This window comes from Podarcis filfolensis (genome assembly GCF_964270895.1).
Source record: "Podarcis filfolensis genome assembly, chromosome: 7".
NCBI classification, from domain to species: domain Eukaryota; kingdom Metazoa; phylum Chordata; class Lepidosauria; order Squamata; family Lacertidae; genus Podarcis; species Podarcis filfolensis.
In genome coordinates, this window is record NC_139603.1 from 73,209,245 (window position 1) to 73,226,238 (window position 16,994).

Below are 16,994 nucleotides of genomic sequence, written 5' to 3' on the forward strand. Positions count from 1 at the left end.
GAGAGGTGGTGTTTTGGCCCAGTGTGGCACCGGGCACTGCAGAGGGTGGATGCTGTCACCTGGCTGACGAATGAAGAGGCTGCTCCATCTGCTGCGTGGGACGATGGGAAAAGCCTGCAAAATTCAAGTTCAATCTACCTAATAAGGGGCATGATCGGGGCATATATACTGGCCGCATGTTGACTATTATTAATATTAATAGGTGGCGCTGTGGGTTAAACCACAGAGCCTAGGACTTGCTGATCAGAAGGTCGGCGGTTCGAATCCCCGCAACAGGGTGAGCTCCCGTTGCTCGGTCCCTGCTCCTGCCAACCTAGCAGTTCGAAAGCACGTCAAAGTGCAAGTAGATAAATAGGTACCACTCTGGCGGGAAGGTAAACGGCATTTCCGCGTGCTGCTTTGATTTGCCAGGAGTGGCTTAGTCATACTGGCCACATGACCCGGAAGCTGTCTGCGGACAAACGCCAGCTCCCTCGGCCCATAGAGCGAGATGAGCGCCGCAACCCCAGAGTCGGTCATGACTGGACCTAATGGTCAGGGGTCCCTTTACCTTTAGTTACCTAATAAGGGGCACGATCGGGGCATATATACTGGCCGGATGTTGACTATTATTAATATTAATAAATACGTTAATTACTATTACTATTGCTAATTATTATTAGATTGTTGATAAATATTGATTATTGTAATCAATAAAGTTGCAATCATTCAATCCCCGTGCCATCTGTCTTGACATTATTTCTCCATTGCACACCCCATCCCCAAATGGCTAGGGCTCTGTGGACATGGTCTTGCAACTGCTGCCAGTGTGGTGTAGTGGTTAAGAGCGGTGGACTCATAATCTGGTGAACTGGGTTCGCTTCCCCGCTCCTCCACATGCAGCTGCTGGGTGACCTTGGGCCAGTCACACTTCTTTGAAGTCTCTCATCCTCACTCACATCACAGAGTGTTTGTTGTGGGGGAGGAAGGGAAAGGAGATTGTTAGCAGCTTTGAGACTCCTTCGGGTAGTGATAAAGCGGGATATCAAATCCAAACTCCTCTTCTTCTGCCCCCAATGGCTAAGTTAGTTTCCACTGAAAACTGAAAATTATAATAAATTTCTACAAGATATGGAACTGGTACCAACAGGAGACTTCTTCCTAATGCTAACAGCAATTTCCGAGGAAGATTTTATTATTATTATTATTATTATTAAGGCCAAAGAGTAAAAAGTTAAAGTCCCGCCCCCCTTTGTGTCCGCTATCTGGAAAAACCAGGAATTGAACTTGAGGTCTTGTGCATGCAAAGCAGAAGCTATACCAGTGAACTAAGCTCCTTCCATCTACCCCAGCTTATAAGCCAAGCACAAATGACATACAAGAACAGCATAGCATCTTCATGTTCAATTAATTGACCACACTTTCTAATAGTGAGCGCAAGCTGGAGAGTGCCAGTAGGATTGCAGCCAAAACAGGGCCACTGAAAAAAACAAAAGTGACATTATCAGCATGCTCAAGGGAAATCTTATGCATGGGGGCTGCCTAAGGGTGTGTGAGGAACCGAGACAGGACCTTAAGGGTTCTAGGCAGGGCCTAGCAGAATCTTGAGTTTAATGGCTTTTCAGGCCGGCTAATTGACAAAAATGTTTCAGCTGGTCAGGTCAGTAAAATAATGGTGGGCTAATCCTACTTTGGGACGCGGGTGGCGCTGTGGGTAAAACCTCAGTCCCTAGGACTTGCCGATCGTATGGTCGGTGGTTCGAATCCCCACGGCGGGGTGAGCGCCCGTCTTTCGGTCCCAGCTCCTGCCAACCTAGCAGTTCGAAAGCACCCCTGAGTGCAAGTACAGTAGATAAATAGGTACTGCTGTATAGTGGGCAGGTAAATGGCGTTTCCGTGTGCTGCGCTGGTGCTGGCTCACCATAGCAGCTTCGTCACGCTGGCCACGTGACCCGGAAGTGTCTCCGGACAGCGCTGGATCCCGGCCTCTTAAGTGAGATGAGCGTACAACCCTAGAGTCGGACACAACTGGCCCGTACGGGCAGGGGTACCTTTACCTTTTTAATCCTACTTTAAGGCATTTTCACATGCAGTTTGTTATTTATTTTATATTGGCTCAAAAGACAAGCATGGTGATACAGTTGTAAGAGTGGTTTCTCATGATGATGTTGAAAACACTTCATGAAATCCATGAAGTGGGTTCAATTATACTGTGCAAAAATCATATTGTTCATTTACAGCAACTCCTCACGTGACCAGCTCCCCATGATAATATTCTGAACGTAATTCCAAAAAAGAAGAAGAAAAAGGTTTGCCAGGAGAATAGTCACGAATGCTGACAATGAACAAAGTGCAAATATTTACGCATGGCTGGCATTATGCTGGATTTAGTATTGTCTTTGATCTCTATTATTCAAGGAATTTCTTCCTTAGTTGACTATATATATATTCAACTAACACCATTCTTTTAAGTCAGAATATGCAATATGTAAATGAAGTTTAAGACAGAAGCTCAAAGCTATTATTGTCTGGACAAAACTCTATAACCTTATTACTTGTTTTTTCATTGGACCAGTCTCCTAAAGTGAAATAACATGTGAGAAACTTGGCTTTAGCCTTTGATATAGAGTATCCTGTGCATATATAATCACCATAGCTATTAGGAGATGAACCTCCATACTATTATAAAGGGATAAAAAGTATTAACATGAGGAATCTAATTAACAAATCTCTGCTAATTAAGTTTTGTCAATCTATTTTTCCCTGGCATATGGAGAGGTGCTTTGGCATAACCAAGCACATCAGTCTAATTCCACAATATGAGTGACAAGCTTGGGGAAGAATGCTTCTTCAATCTGCTCTTTGAAATTAGCAATTATTAAATTAGCATTTTAATTCTTTACTTTTATATTATAGTTTGCACTTTGGTAATAGAAGCATTTCCATCTTTGTATGTTTATTCTGTTCAGTTATTTAAACATAAATCTTCTTCCATCTGAGGGTGGGGGGGGAATGAGCAAAACAAAGTCTAGGTCTTTTTTTCCAAGTGTCAGATTAACTATACAGAATTGTTGTAGGAAAGGCAAATGAAGATTTAGTAATCTGGCTGATTAATATTGTTTTTATGTTATTTGTGTTATCCCATTAATGGCAGGAATGGATTCTAGTATTAAAAGAATTAAACTACTGATAGGTATAAGCAATTTAGCAGCATGAACAACCACTGATAAATCTGAATCTTTTCATTGCTGCTAATTAACTCACTTAAGTGGTAGCAGAAATTATTATTGATGTACACACTCATTATAACTGAAACAGTTTAAAATACCTTGAGCTGTACAATGGCTGTAACATCTATGATCTATATCTACATTGGAACGATTCCAGTGAATTTACTTGCTCTTACAATGTGGGTCTTCAGGTTACTTATTAGAGAAAAAATGTCAAGCCAATTCACAAGGGGAGGTTCACTGCTAAATGACTGAAAATTCAAGTGATGTCTTGCAATGAGTGGCACAGTTATAGATCAAGCACTGCAGATAGAATGTTGATATCACCTCAAAATATAATACTTTCCAGTAGGAAAAATTCACCTGAAAGTCATTGAGAGGTGTGATAGGTAAGAACAAAAAAAGTGGAACTGTTAGTTTATTGGCCCAGCCCACTCACTGACGATGGCTCTCCAAGGACTCGGTCAACAGCCTTTCCCAGCCTTTCTAGTTTAGATTTTTTTGAAACTAGAGATGCAATAGGTTTAACCTGGGACCATATGTATGTCAGGAGTTCAGCCTACACTCAAGTAGGACCCTGGCAGAGACACATGCCCGACTGGTATGTTCTCTCCCTTCTGGTCTATCGTCCAGGAGCTTCAAAAGCTTTCTTCTGCCCGAACATCACAGCGACCAATGCCAACCAACACCGGCACACTTAGGGATCCGCAGAGTTTGACCTCAGCAACTCAGCATTTTGGCTAATCTACTTTATTTACATATAAACACACACGGAGCACTGCAGCATGGCTCCCTCTCTCTGTAGCATCAGACAGCAAAGAAAAAAAAGAACAAAGGACAATAGTCCCACTTCATGGAACACAGTAACACAAACATCCTGTCTCCATCACTTCCCACTCTGTGGAGTCAAAACATACACCGTCATGTGAAAGACAAAAATCCCATGACTGCCATCATGATGCAGGAATTCTAACATCGTATGGGCTATACCACTGAACTACAGGTCCGCCCCTTTCTTGCATAGATTTTGTGTCGTAATTTGAAAAGTTCAAGAAATGTGTTTTGATGCAGAGCTGTGTGCAGATAGCATCTCAACATTCTGCATCGTGTTTCTGGGAAGAGAAGGAGGGACTATTGCACCAGATTTCACCTGAGGGCAAAAAAACCCCCTCTACAACAGTTTCTTGGGAGTGGGGCTAAATATTAGCAGAGGCTGTAGCAAGACTTCTTACACACACACACATTATGTTTTGCAGCTATTGGAAGTTAACAGCAGAAACCCCGTGCCACCATTTTGCATCTTCCACACTGCATATGAACAAAAGAAGAGTCTCTTGGATCAGATGAATGGCCCATCTAGTCACAGCAGCCAACCTGTGAAAAGCCTGCAAGCAGGGTATGAATGCAATATCACTCTCTGCACTTGTGATTTCCAACAACAGTTATTCAGAGGTACACTGCCTCTCTCAGTGGAGATAAAACATAGCCATCATGGCAAGGATTCAACCATGTTTTACTCAGAGCTGACCCACTGAAATTAATGAACATAACTAAGTTAGGTCCGTTATTTTCTGTACGTCTACTCTTAACATAGTTGAATAATGCCCAGGCTGGATCTAGACACACCAATGAATTGTTTCAGTTAAATGCATTGTAAACTCATACAAGGAAATCCGGTAGGGAAAGATGGGACTCTACAGCGCGATCTGGTGTCACAGTGTTGTATCACATATACAACACATATAAAATGCTTTTTCTTTACCAATCTAGCTGAGTCCCCAATGTCATTTCAGGGCATTGGGCAGGAGGTGACTGCCACAAAAGAATGTTGGATCATTTTTGAAGAAAATTCTACAAAGTGGCCTTTTTATGTATGGGGAAAAGAAAAGAAAAAAAATCAGAAAAAGTTATATTTTAAAGTGGCAGTGCTGTAAGTAACTGTCTTAGCACCAATGACAATAGCAACTCTAACTAGTGAACATAACTCATAGTGTAGCCAAGGACATTTTTTCCTACTAAAACTAACATGAATTTTCATTATTCATGGAGGTTTTTGTAGCAGAGATATGGAACTATTTTTATATTACTATTGTCGTTAGGAATAACTAAATGTGCTGGATTGGCTACTTACGACATGTTTTAGAAAATGTACTCAGCCACTGAGACAATGGACTCACTCCTCAACCTATGTTTCCCTCTGAGTTATTTTTCAAATGTATTATTTATTAAAATCCCACTCTGTATGTAGCACCCTGAAAAACTAGTGGTACATTGAAACCCCTCTGCAACTCCTGGAGGCAATCCAGCACAAGATTGAGAAACACAGCACAGGTGAGTAATCAATCATAATTGATATTCCCTGTTTGAGAAGCGAAACCAATGTTTACCACAGCTGGGTAATATATGTGCCACAGAGTGTAAGATAGAATTATTTCATCTTAAAAACAAATCCCTTAAAAAAACAACACAGAAGACTGGCATAGCCCTTTGTCAACCATCTCACATGGAGCAAGTTGGAGAAGACGTTCGACACAGAACTGAGACAATCTAATTGTGCTTTTAGAGTTAATGACATAATTAAGATCTGCCCTAAGTACTTAGCACTGCAAGGGAAAGAAAAAGAATCCAACCTTGAACTATACAATAGCTGAGTACAAATTGTACATTTTCAGTGTAGAAGCATCTGCCATGTTGAGTGGCCTCCTTTTAGAAATACGGTACATTGCCCTCTGCTTTGTGTTTTTGGCATATGCTAAAGACTTTCCTGTTCACCCAAGCATTCCCCGGATTGCTGACATTGTTTAGTGCACTTGCTTTCTCACTGTGGAGATTAGACAGTGTGCAGTACGACTGCATTTTATTGTATTGCTTTCTGTTTTTATTATTCATTGTACAGTATGTAATGGCTTTAGGGGTTGCTTGTGCGTAAATAGCCGCTGCTCTGGGCTAGGTTGGCTGGTTAAACCATTTCTCGCTGGACAGCCATCCACTCCGTGGCTGTTCAGTCGCTGGCAGAATCCGTCAGTGGGCGTTTCTTAAACCTTTTCCAACATAAAAGTTGTTTGACGCCCAGTCTCTTCCTACTCTCCCTGCGCTGAAGTCTTCTGCGCAGGGAGGGCGTGGGTAGCGGAGGACCTGTGCTCTCCCCGCTGGTGTCCAGTGAAGAGTCCCGGAGCCTGCTCTCTGCTTCCCCCATTGGCCCCCCTCTATCCCCGGAGTAGCGCTGATTTTCTTCCCCAACAGGAGACTTGCCTCTCTCCCTGCTTGGCCCCTCTCCAGCCTCGTTGTGGGGCCTCCCCTCCTCTAGTTCCGATGGCAGTTCCCTGACACAGTATTATCATTTGCACACCGTTTCGGTAATCTAAACTGATCAGAAATACATACATGTTTCTAAATATAGGCAAATATATTTCTGAACTTGTAGGTGTCTAATTTTATCTCCTGTCTGTAAAATGTGCCTCTGATGCAAACAGTAAGGGCTCCGATAGCAGCATTTTAAGAAACTGCTCACATGAATTTCGGCATTACCAAACAATTCTCATTCTGAGAAACCCTCAGACCATGAACACACAAAGTAAGCTGCACACCAAGGATGGGAAAACTTCTTTCACCTCAAGGGCCCCATTTCTTCCTGGACATCCTTTTGGGGGGCTACATCATGCTTTGGTGGGCAAGACCAGAAGCAACAGATGTGACTCTTTTTACAGCAATTACATTCTATCCATAAAAAGTATATGCACACACCTCCACCATCCTCTGTCCTTGCTAACAAGAGGCACCATCATAAATCAGTGACACATTCTAGCCAGGCAAAAACACTTAGAGTATGGAGCAGGGACAGTAAGATTTGTGTGGGCTGGGAGACACATATCCTGAGGAAAATACCATGGTTCCCCTAACTACACAGGCCGGGGGGGGGGTCACCTTTAGCCTGAAGGCCTGAGGTTCCCCATCCCTTCTTTAAAATGTGATTGGCTATTTGGGTGGTTGAGGAAGATACCAGATTCTGCCCTACCACTTCCCTTTGGTGTCCAAAAAGCTAGTCTTAGCATCTTTTATTTTAAGTGATTCTTGTTTGCTCCATTGGATCAGCATAAGAGAGTACTGAGAAAGTCAATCTCATTAGCAGTTGTCTGATAATTAAGTTTTAGAAATCTGTTGGGGTGTTGCTTTGTTTTTGTTTTGTTTTTTGCCAAGCATATGGAGGTGTTTTGCATCCTGTAATACATTAGATTGATGGTAATAAACACAGTTCACCCCAAACACCACAACCCAGGATTGCTTGTGGAGTTTGGAACTGACAGGGTCAGTACTCCGGTGTGTCCTGTGTCTGAGAAGAAAAGGAGGGGGAGCAGAAGGAGGGGCTTGTCGCAGAGAAGTGACGCACAAAGTCTTTCTGTTTCCTCACTCAGTTTCACTTCTCGGTGAGCAGCAGAAGCTGCGTGTGTGCTCCTGGAGCACGGAAGAGAATGTCTGAAGTTTCGGACGGTTTTATTGCTTTGTAAATAAACGCTTCTAGAGATAAGAACTGAGCTGTCTTTGGACTTGATTTATCCCTCATCTCACACGGACGGGACCGCTGCAGCTCTGCTCCCCTGCCGCGTCAACTTCCAGCAGAGCGACGCAGGGAAGTGTGACTGGACGCAGGGGTTTGATTTATGCAAGAGGTTATGGACGTGTCGTGTTTCCTGATAAGTGTGAGAAGGGAGAAGGCTGCCAGCGACGTGTTGCTGTAAATCTCCTGCCAGGCAAGGGCAGTGGGAGATGCCGGAGAGAGGAACCAAGAGCCAGAAGAAACGGCTGCTTCAAAGGTCCGGCTTGCTGGCAAACTTGTGAGTACGCTGAAGCCCCGGGGGGAGGAAGAATGGCTGCTGCACAGGCACAGCAGAGCCAAGGGAGCTACCCCGGTGAGAGACTGAATGGGGCCAACTGGGAGGCCTGGTCAAGAGGAGCAAGGGGGTGGTTTGTGGCCACAGGGCTCTGGAGTTCAGTCCAGGAGGAGCCGGCCCCACCCATGCAAGCTACTGCTCTGCTGAGTGAAAGAGAGCAGAGAGAGCTTTGCCTGCTGAAAGCAAGTGTGGACGCTTTGCTGTTGCCCCACCTTGAGGGCGTTAAATCGGCTCAGGCTGCGTGGCAGGTGCTGAGGAGCCTGTGCGAAGGCTCAGCAGGAGCCAGGGGCCGGGAGGAAGCCGAGGGCCAAGGGAGCAAGCTCCAGGCCGGAGTGGGAGCCACATCAGAGGGGGCTAGAGGATGCCCAGAGAGAGCACCAAGCCCAGTGGGGGCTGTTCCGGGAAGCTGTTTCTCTGCTTCGACACCTTTGTGTGCTGGAGAGCAGCTGGGAGCTGTGGAAGAGAGCGCAGGCTGCACCCCAAAAGGCTGTGGGGGGGCAGGCCAGGCAGGCCATTCCAAGAGCTCTGAGGAAGCGAAAGGCTTCGAAAGTTGTTTGTGCTTTGAGGCGACGTCCAACAGCGCTGGGAAGCATCCGCTAGAGGCCCAGGCTGCCAAGGACACTGGCCGGTGTGGAATGTCAACAAAGCAGGTTCCCAGGGCAGGTTCCCAGCAGCGACGTGGGAAAGCTGCAGGCGGGGAGAAAAACAAGGACAAGGCGTCTTATCACCACCTCACAGCTGCGCTAGCGTCTCTGAGAAAAGACAAGAGCCTTAGCCCGGGAGAGGCTGTCGCCATGGCAACCGATGGGAGTGCTAGCAACGCCTTGGCATCTGTGGAAAACAACCAGAGACACTCTTTATCTCTCGTCATCGATTCAGGCGCGTCGCATTGTTTAGTGACATCGTCTGGGCATTTGAGGAACTGCAAGACAGTTAAAACTGGACGCTATGTTACTTTAGCTGATGGGTCTCAAAGACCATTGACTGAAACTGGTCTTCTTTATTGCTCTTTCATAGACCATTGGATAGAAGCTTTTGTGGTACCAGAGCTTGCCCACTCTCTTCTAAGTGTGCCAGCCCTTATGGCTGCTGGTTTTGATGTTTTGTTTTCTAACAATGTATGTTCCTTTTTCAGGAATGGGAAGAAGATCCACAGTGTTCAGAGAAGAGGCACGCTCTTTCTGATCGAGATGCCCATTGAAGATGGGGCTGGTGGGAAAATGGGGCTGGTGGAAAATGGGGCTAGTGGAGAGTCCATTGAAGATGCCCAAGGGCAGTGTGCCAATGTCCCACCACACCATGATTGCTTACACCTATGGCATCGCAGGTTTGGACATGCAGGGTGGTCATATGTGAGGAAGGCCACAGACAACACCATTGGGTGCAGGTTCAAGGCATGTGACAAATACCTAGATTGTCAAGCCTGTAAGCAATCAAAGGTTGTAACATGCTCATATCCCAGGTCTGAGAGGAAAACCAGTAAACCCTTTGAACTTGTTCATTCAGATTTGTCGGGACCCATGCCGACACCTTCGTTAGCTGGTTCTAAGTGGGTTTTGCTTTTGGTTGATGATTTTACAAAACATGCCTGGCTATTTGCACTGAAACAGAAGTCAGAGGCAGCTGCACTGATCAGGGATTGGATCACAGCGGTAGAACTACAGTTCTCTACCAAAGTAGTGTCCTTTCAATCCGATCGGGGGGGGGAGTTTACAGGTTCTGCGCTGCAATCGTTCTTCAGGCAGAAGGGTATCAGTCATCGACTGACGGCCCCCCACTCTCCGCAACAAAATGGGGTTGCAGAGAGGAAGTTTCGCACGCTGCAGGAGTCAGCGAATGCTATGCTGGCAGACTCAGGTCTGCCACAGCGCTTTTGGGCCGAAAGTTTCCGAACGGCTTGTTTCCTGCAGAACAGAGTGTTCAATTCCAGTGTAGGGGACACACCGTACTTTCTGCTTCATCGGAAAAAGCCGAAGGTCCATTTTCTGCGCACTTTTGGATCTACAGCTTGGGTTCTGATTCCAAAGGCCATGCGCAAAAAAGGTGAGCCAAGATCCAGGAAGATGATCTTTGTGGGCTATGAGCCGGGTTCAAAAGCGTGGCGCTTCGCATACCCTGCTGGCAACCAGTCCAGGCTGCTTATTAGCGGCAGTGCTGAGTTTTGCGAGCAGAGTGGGTGGAAGCGGCTTCACGGAAATCCGGAAATCCTGGTAGAATCAGATGAGGAAGAGGAAGAGGGTGAGGCTGAACCTGTTGCTGATGAGCACAGTCCACAGCCACAGAGTCCAGAGCAGGGATCTCCAAGGGAGATGCTCCGTGTCTCTCCAAAAGGGAGTCCCAGGACCCCTACACAGGTCTCTGTCAAGTCTGAGCCAAGAAGGGAACCATCCTCGCCAGCAGAACCAGCTGTTCGCCCTAAACGGCGCAGCAGGTCAGAGGGGGATGATTCTGACATAGAAGAAAGGAGGGTTGATCCAGGTGAATCAGGCGCAGTTCCAGAATTCACGCTGAGGAGGTCAGCAAGATCAACCAAAGGGAAGCCACCTGAAAGGTTTGAAGCCACGAGTGTCTGGGTTGGTGTGGCTAGATGTGAACCTGAATCCTTTGAGGATGTTCAGAAGTTGCCTCGGGAAGAAGCCAGCAAATGGCATGAGGCGATGCAGAAGGAGATGAACTCAATGGAGTCTCTAGGAGTGTTCTCACTCACACAGCTGCCGGCTAACCAGCAAGCTGTAGGCTGCAGATGGGTTTACCGTCTTAAACCCACAGAAGCAGGAGAGCCACAGTACAAAGCGAGATTAGTGGCGCGTGGATTTACGCAGAAACGCGGGATCCATTTCACAGAGGTCTATTCGCCAACTTCTAGGGCGGAGACTTTGAGAATGCTTTTGGCAATAGCAGCACAGAGAGGTTGGAAGGTGAACCATTTTGATGTAGATGTCGCCTACCTGAACTCAGATCTCCAGGAGGAGTTGTACATGCGTCCTCCTCCAGGGTTCGAAGTCAGTGAACCAGGCGTTGTGTGGCGGTTGCACAAATCCATCTATGGGTTACGCCAATCTGCCAGGAATTGGAATATGTGTCTACATGAAGCTTTAGAAAAGCTAGGTTTTAAGAGATCTCTTGCAGACAGTTGTCTTTACATTAGAGATTCAGGCTTGCAACAGCAAGTGGCACAGGTGTTTGTTGATGACATCTTGTTGATGACAAGGACAAGTGAACAGGTGGAGAAGTTTGCTAAGGAGCTTGGTAAGCGGTTCAAGCTGAAGCAACTTGGAGATGTCAAGTCCTACCTAGGCGTAGAGATCGCAAGAGCAAGTGATGGAAGCTTTTTGCTTCGCCAGAAAGGTAAGATTGAGCAGTTGCTTGAGAAGTTCAGGATGTCTGATTGTGCAGGTGCCAGATCACCCATGGAGACAGGGTACGTGAAGGAGTGTCAGCAAGTAGAACGCGTGGTGTTCGAAAACACTGAACTCTTTCAGTCAGCTCTGGGTAGTCTGTTGTATCTGTCACAGTGGAGCAGACCAGACATAGCGTTTGCTGTCAATCTGCTCAGTAGAGAGGCTTCAAGTCCTAGTGTGCAGGCCTGGAATGGTGTTAAGCGGGTGCTACGTTACCTGCAAGATACCAAAGACTTTTGCCTCAAGATGTCAGCTGAGGGTGATGTCAAGCTGACCGCCTGGGTGGATTCGGATTGGGCTAACCTTGAGGACCGCAAGTCAGTGTCAGGCCTAGTGGTGAAGTTTGGGGACTCAGTGATTGGGTGGAGGTCCCGGAAGCAAAGTCTCATAGCGCTTTCATCTACTGAAGCTGAGTTCAGTGCGCTATCAGAGGTTTGCAGAGAACTGGAGTTCTATGTGTGGTTGGTCGAGGAAATCTGTGAAGAGGATTGTCAGCCTGTTGTGGTGCATGAAGACAACCAACCATGCCTTAAATTAGCTGAGACAGGGCAATTCAAGGCAAGGACGAAACATTTAGATATACGCTTCCGAAATGTGTGTCAGAGCGTTCATGAGGGGCTAGTCGCTCTAAAATACTGTCCCTCAACAAAGAACCTCGCTGATGGTTTCACAAAACCATTAACCTTCCAGAAGCACGAGGAGTTCTGTGAGGGTCTGTGTATGGGGAAAGCTTTGATGGCTACTGTCCCCAGACGCAGGACAAGAGGGGGTGTGGAGTTTGGAACTGACAGGGTCAGTACTCCGGTGTGTCCTGTGTCTGAGAAGAAAAGGAGGGGGAGCAGAAGGAGGGGCTTGTCGCAGAGAAGTGACGCACAAAGTCTTTCTGTTTCCTCACTCAGTTTCACTTCTCGGTGAGCAGCAGAAGCTGCGTGTGTGCTCCTGGAGCACGGAAGAGAATGTCTGAAGTTTCGGACGGTTTTATTGCTTTGTAAATAAACGCTTCTAGAGATAAGAACTGAGCTGTCTTTGGACTTGATTTATCCCTCATCTCACACGGACGGGACCGCTGCAGCTCTGCTCCCCTGCCGCGTCAACTTCCAGCAGAGCGACGCAGGGAAGTGTGACTGGACGCAGGGGTTTGATTTATGCAAGATTGCTGAACACACACATACAGAAAATGTGCACTGAGTTGTATTTGAGTAACATTTTTAGGGTCAAATAAGATGTGATAGAGGAGGTACGTGATCAAATCAACACAAGTCTTTTTCTTTGGTTAAAAGCACCCCAGAAAACATTAGCTTTGGTCAAGAACATGTTGCAGTTCTGCATGATGCGAGGTGGGCTGAAATTTGTCAGATACCTGTTTCAGGAGTTACGATTCAACCCACAAAACCACTTGGGAAATGAAGGGGTTTACAATTGCAGTATGTGTGTGTCTTTACTGGCAACTTCTGTAATACAGCAGCAGCAGAGTTGGCTGCTGGCAGCTTTATTTGTTATGTGATTTCTTACTCTCCCTTCACCATAAGGTTCCAGAGTAGGTTGCAACAATGTAAAAATACAATATCGAGAACAGTAAAAATACCATATTTTCCCATGTATAAGACTATATTTCCCCCCAATTTTTTAAAGGCTAAAATTGGAGGTCGTCTTATACACAGAAAGTTTAAAATTTCATTTCTTAATTTTGGACTCAAAAAATAGGGGTCGCCTTATACATGGGGGTGTCTTATAGACGGAAAAATACGGTAAGTTGCAATGTGAAAAATGGGATGTCTCTATCCTAAAGTGTCCCTATCAAGTAGGAATAACGACAGCCAGAGTTCTTGTGTTGCAACTGCAACACCAAAGCAAATGTTGCTGTTGTTTTTTTGCTTTGTTAATGCAAGAAAGAAGAAGAAAGAGGGCAAGGTAAGAATCTTCCCTGCAACAAATAATTTCACACACCCTTAATTATTTTGCCCTTCTGCTTTAACTTTGTTTGGGTGATTTGAGCAAAATGCTCCATATGCACACAAATAGGACAAGCTGCTGAAGGAAAACAAAAGGATACCAGACTAGACAGGGCTGGCCCACCCATGAGGCAACATGATGTTACCACCTCAAATGGTAGGATGCACAGGGGAAGCCAATATGATCTCCAAGGAATGCATCACCTGCTGTAGCTGCCATGGAAATCAAACACTGTGCTCTGCCTCTCTGACTTTCTAGCTTGATATTTTACTTCTAGATAACACCACAGCCAAATTCAATTCTAAAACTCTGGCTTTTGTCCTTCTTGAGACCCACCCATTTGCCGTCTTGCACAGAGCCCCCTTAATCCTCAGTTCTCTTAATGGCACATCACCAAGGCAACTCCTGGACTCAGGGGTTCAGGAAGCTAGCCTGGCTTGATTAGCTTTTAACAATAGCTGGATCCAGAGATTATAGAAGTCTGGCACCCACAAACTCGTAACACAATGTTGAAGGAGCGTCTCCACCCCTATCGTTCTACCCAGACACTGAGGTCCAGAGCCGAGGGCCTTCTGGCGGTTCCCTCACCGCGAGAAGCCAAGTTACAGGGAACCAGGCAGAGGGCCTTCTAGGTAGTGGCACCCGCCCTGTGTAATGGCCTCCCACCAGATGTCAAAGAGAACAACAACTACAATTTTGTAGTTGTTAATATACAACAATTTTGCAGAAGTTAATATACAACAATGAATCACTCACCATATTGTTGGCGGCTCAGAACCTTCTATTTCCAGGTAATCGTATTTCTCTTCCATCTGAAAATCTGTAAAAATGAGTGAAATGGTGTCCCCAGGCTCGGCCACAATGGTCCACGTGCACTCTGCATTATTGTGGTATTCATTAGGGAAATTTGGGCTAGAAACGATGCCACTGGATCCTCTCATTGTCCCTCCACATGCATCCTCCGCTGTTGAAAAGAACAAAAAGGAGGCACAAGTTAGAAGACAGTAATTCATAGCAGGTGTTTCATGTTAAACTAAATGCATGGGTAAGATAGATATCAATCATTTGGCAGAATTTGGCAATATAGGAGTGTTGGGGCAGAGTATCAACTTGCCAGCGCAAAGGATATCAGAGTTTTGTTGGGTTTTTTGTGAATGGGGCAGTAACTTGCTGCAACCTACCCAAATTGCCATCAATTTCATTCTGAAAACAGCCACTCAGCAACTGACCAAGGGTATCAAGTTCAGCTCTTGATTTTCTCCATTCCTAAGACTGACAAAACATTCCCTCACCCTTTTAGGCTCTCAGGTGGTTTGGCTTTTGTCAGGCATTTGGCTTATTGGGAACCCAAGTTGCAATGGCCTGCTCTTGTAATTTTTATTACAATAGAAATTAGGTCAGCCTTCATTTGCCGGCTCCCATCCTCACCTGAGAAATATTATACTCTGATCTACTAGTGTTCTGATGAATAGTTTACGGTTATTATCTTGAATGTCATGTCCCTTGCACTCCCGTACTCATGCTTTTTACAACGGAGCCATTTTAATAAAGGAGACGTTTTTTCAACACGGCACATATTTCAAAGGATGGCTCTATAAAGTGCTTCTTTCTGAGAAACATGTTCTGCATTATAATACATTCAAGGATGAGACTCCAGACTACACTCAGCTCTTTATTGTATGACCCTTGGGGTCCCAGTTCTGAAAAGTAAATCTAGGAAAAGATTTAAAATATGAAAATAATTGCATTGCTGTTGTTGGGCCCCGGTGATTTATATCCACAGTGTGAAATGCTGGGAGCGCAAGCCTCTCTAAATGTCATGTTTTCTGCGCATCAGAACTCCAAATCCCAAGCCACGTGTGCTTTGATGGGGAGAGGAGGAGTTGCATAAGGAAATTTCTGAATGAGGATTTAGACAAATTCATGGAGGCGAAGGCTATTGATGGCTACTAGCCAAGATGGCTATGCTCTGCCACCACAGCTGGAGGCAGGAATGCTTCTTAATACCAGTTTCTGGAAACCACAGGACTGGAGAGCAGAGGCGTAGGAAGGTCAGGTGGTACCCAGTGCAGGAAATTTCTTGTCACCCCCCCCCCATTCTTTTTTGTCTGCAAAAATGGTTTTATGTTATTTCATATTTTCTTACAAAGGAATGTGGATTCTGAGCCTCTGATAACAAGTAGGCGACTATGGACAGGTACTTAAATCTACAGGATGGATTGTGTTTTGGTTTGTGTTATTTTATTTATATTTATTGTTTATTTATTTAATAAAATTTATTTTAAAAAACCTGCAGAGTGGTTTACCAAAACAAAAAACAAAAACAAAACAACAACACCACAGCAGTAAAATCCAGAAAAATTAACAATCCTACTTTAAAACATACAAAAGCTAAAATATTAAGATTAAAATTACTTCAACTTCCTAAGCATCTAGGTATGCTTGCCTAAAGAAGAATGCTTTTAGCAGGTGCCCGAAAAGAGTCTAGCAAAAGCACGTGCTTTGTTGAAATTTCAGCCTTCACGACATAGGAAAATGGCCAAGTAAACAGCTATTTTCGTGGAGGAGGGTCAAGATATTAACTGATATGCATGGAATTTCATATGTAGCTATATAATCCCTAGTGTAGTAAGATAAGACCTTTGGAGCAGGCATTTTAAGAAAAAAGTTTTTTATGAACCACCCTAGTAGGGCAGCAATTGGTCCTTGATAATTTGTCACCCCCCTCCATGATGGCACCTGGGGCGCTGTCCCCCCCCTTTCCTACACCCCTGCTGGAGAGTATTTTTGTGCTCAAATCCTGCTTGCTGGTTTCCCACAGACTTCTGGCTGGCCACTGTGAGGAAATCCATAGCCTCAAATACCAACAGCAGTACATAGTCTAATACCAAATTTATTAGGACCAGGATATCAGGAATCCTAGCTTGTGGTTTTTTTAATAGTAACTTGATAGAGTATGACTACACTAATTTAAATCCAGGTCTCTTCATCTAGTTCAAATAATGGCTCTAAGAACAGCAAACACAGTAAACTAAACTATTAATGCAAGTTTTAAAATTGGAAAAAAATACATGAGCAAAGAACATTGTAAAATCTAGTATTTGATGTGGTTCATGCTGTATTAGTTCATCTCATAAGAGACTTTGCACATGACACGAATGCAAAAAGAAAGAGTACAGCAAAATTTCAGCAGCACACTGCTTGTCTTCTTAATCCCATAATGGTTAGGCATTACTGTTAAAGAAGCCCTTGCTTTTATCTTAAGATAAAGTGTCTCTTATGACAAAATACTTTCAAGATTCCAGTCTCCTTTCACTTCTGTGTGAGTGTAATTAGTCAGAGAATTTAAAATTCCGCTTCTAGAATGTGATTTCCGATTATCGCTTTCTCCCAGAAGCTACAAATATGACTTGACCTATTCAGGATAGACTTTCAGCCAAATTACAGTGATTGCTTGGTCAGCTCTTTATTTTTCCTCTTCTGCCAAAAATGTATCTGCCAAAGTTCCACTTTATAGAATCACAGAATTGTAGAGTTGGAAG

General features: G+C 44.8%; 1 protein-coding gene across 5 annotated transcripts in view; it reads right to left on the reverse strand.

Annotated features, from left to right (window-relative positions):
- Positions 1–16,994, reverse strand: part of CSMD3 (CUB and Sushi multiple domains 3) — a 584,373-nt gene that overhangs the window by 368,050 nt on the left and 199,329 nt on the right. For all 5 annotated transcript variants that reach the window (XM_083621789.1, XM_083621788.1, XM_083621791.1 and 2 more), the window contains exon 5: positions 14,209–14,416. In XM_083621789.1, coding sequence (XP_083477915.1) covers positions 14,209–14,416 — 208 coding nt within the window. The remainder of the gene's footprint in view (positions 1–14,208; positions 14,417–16,994) is intronic.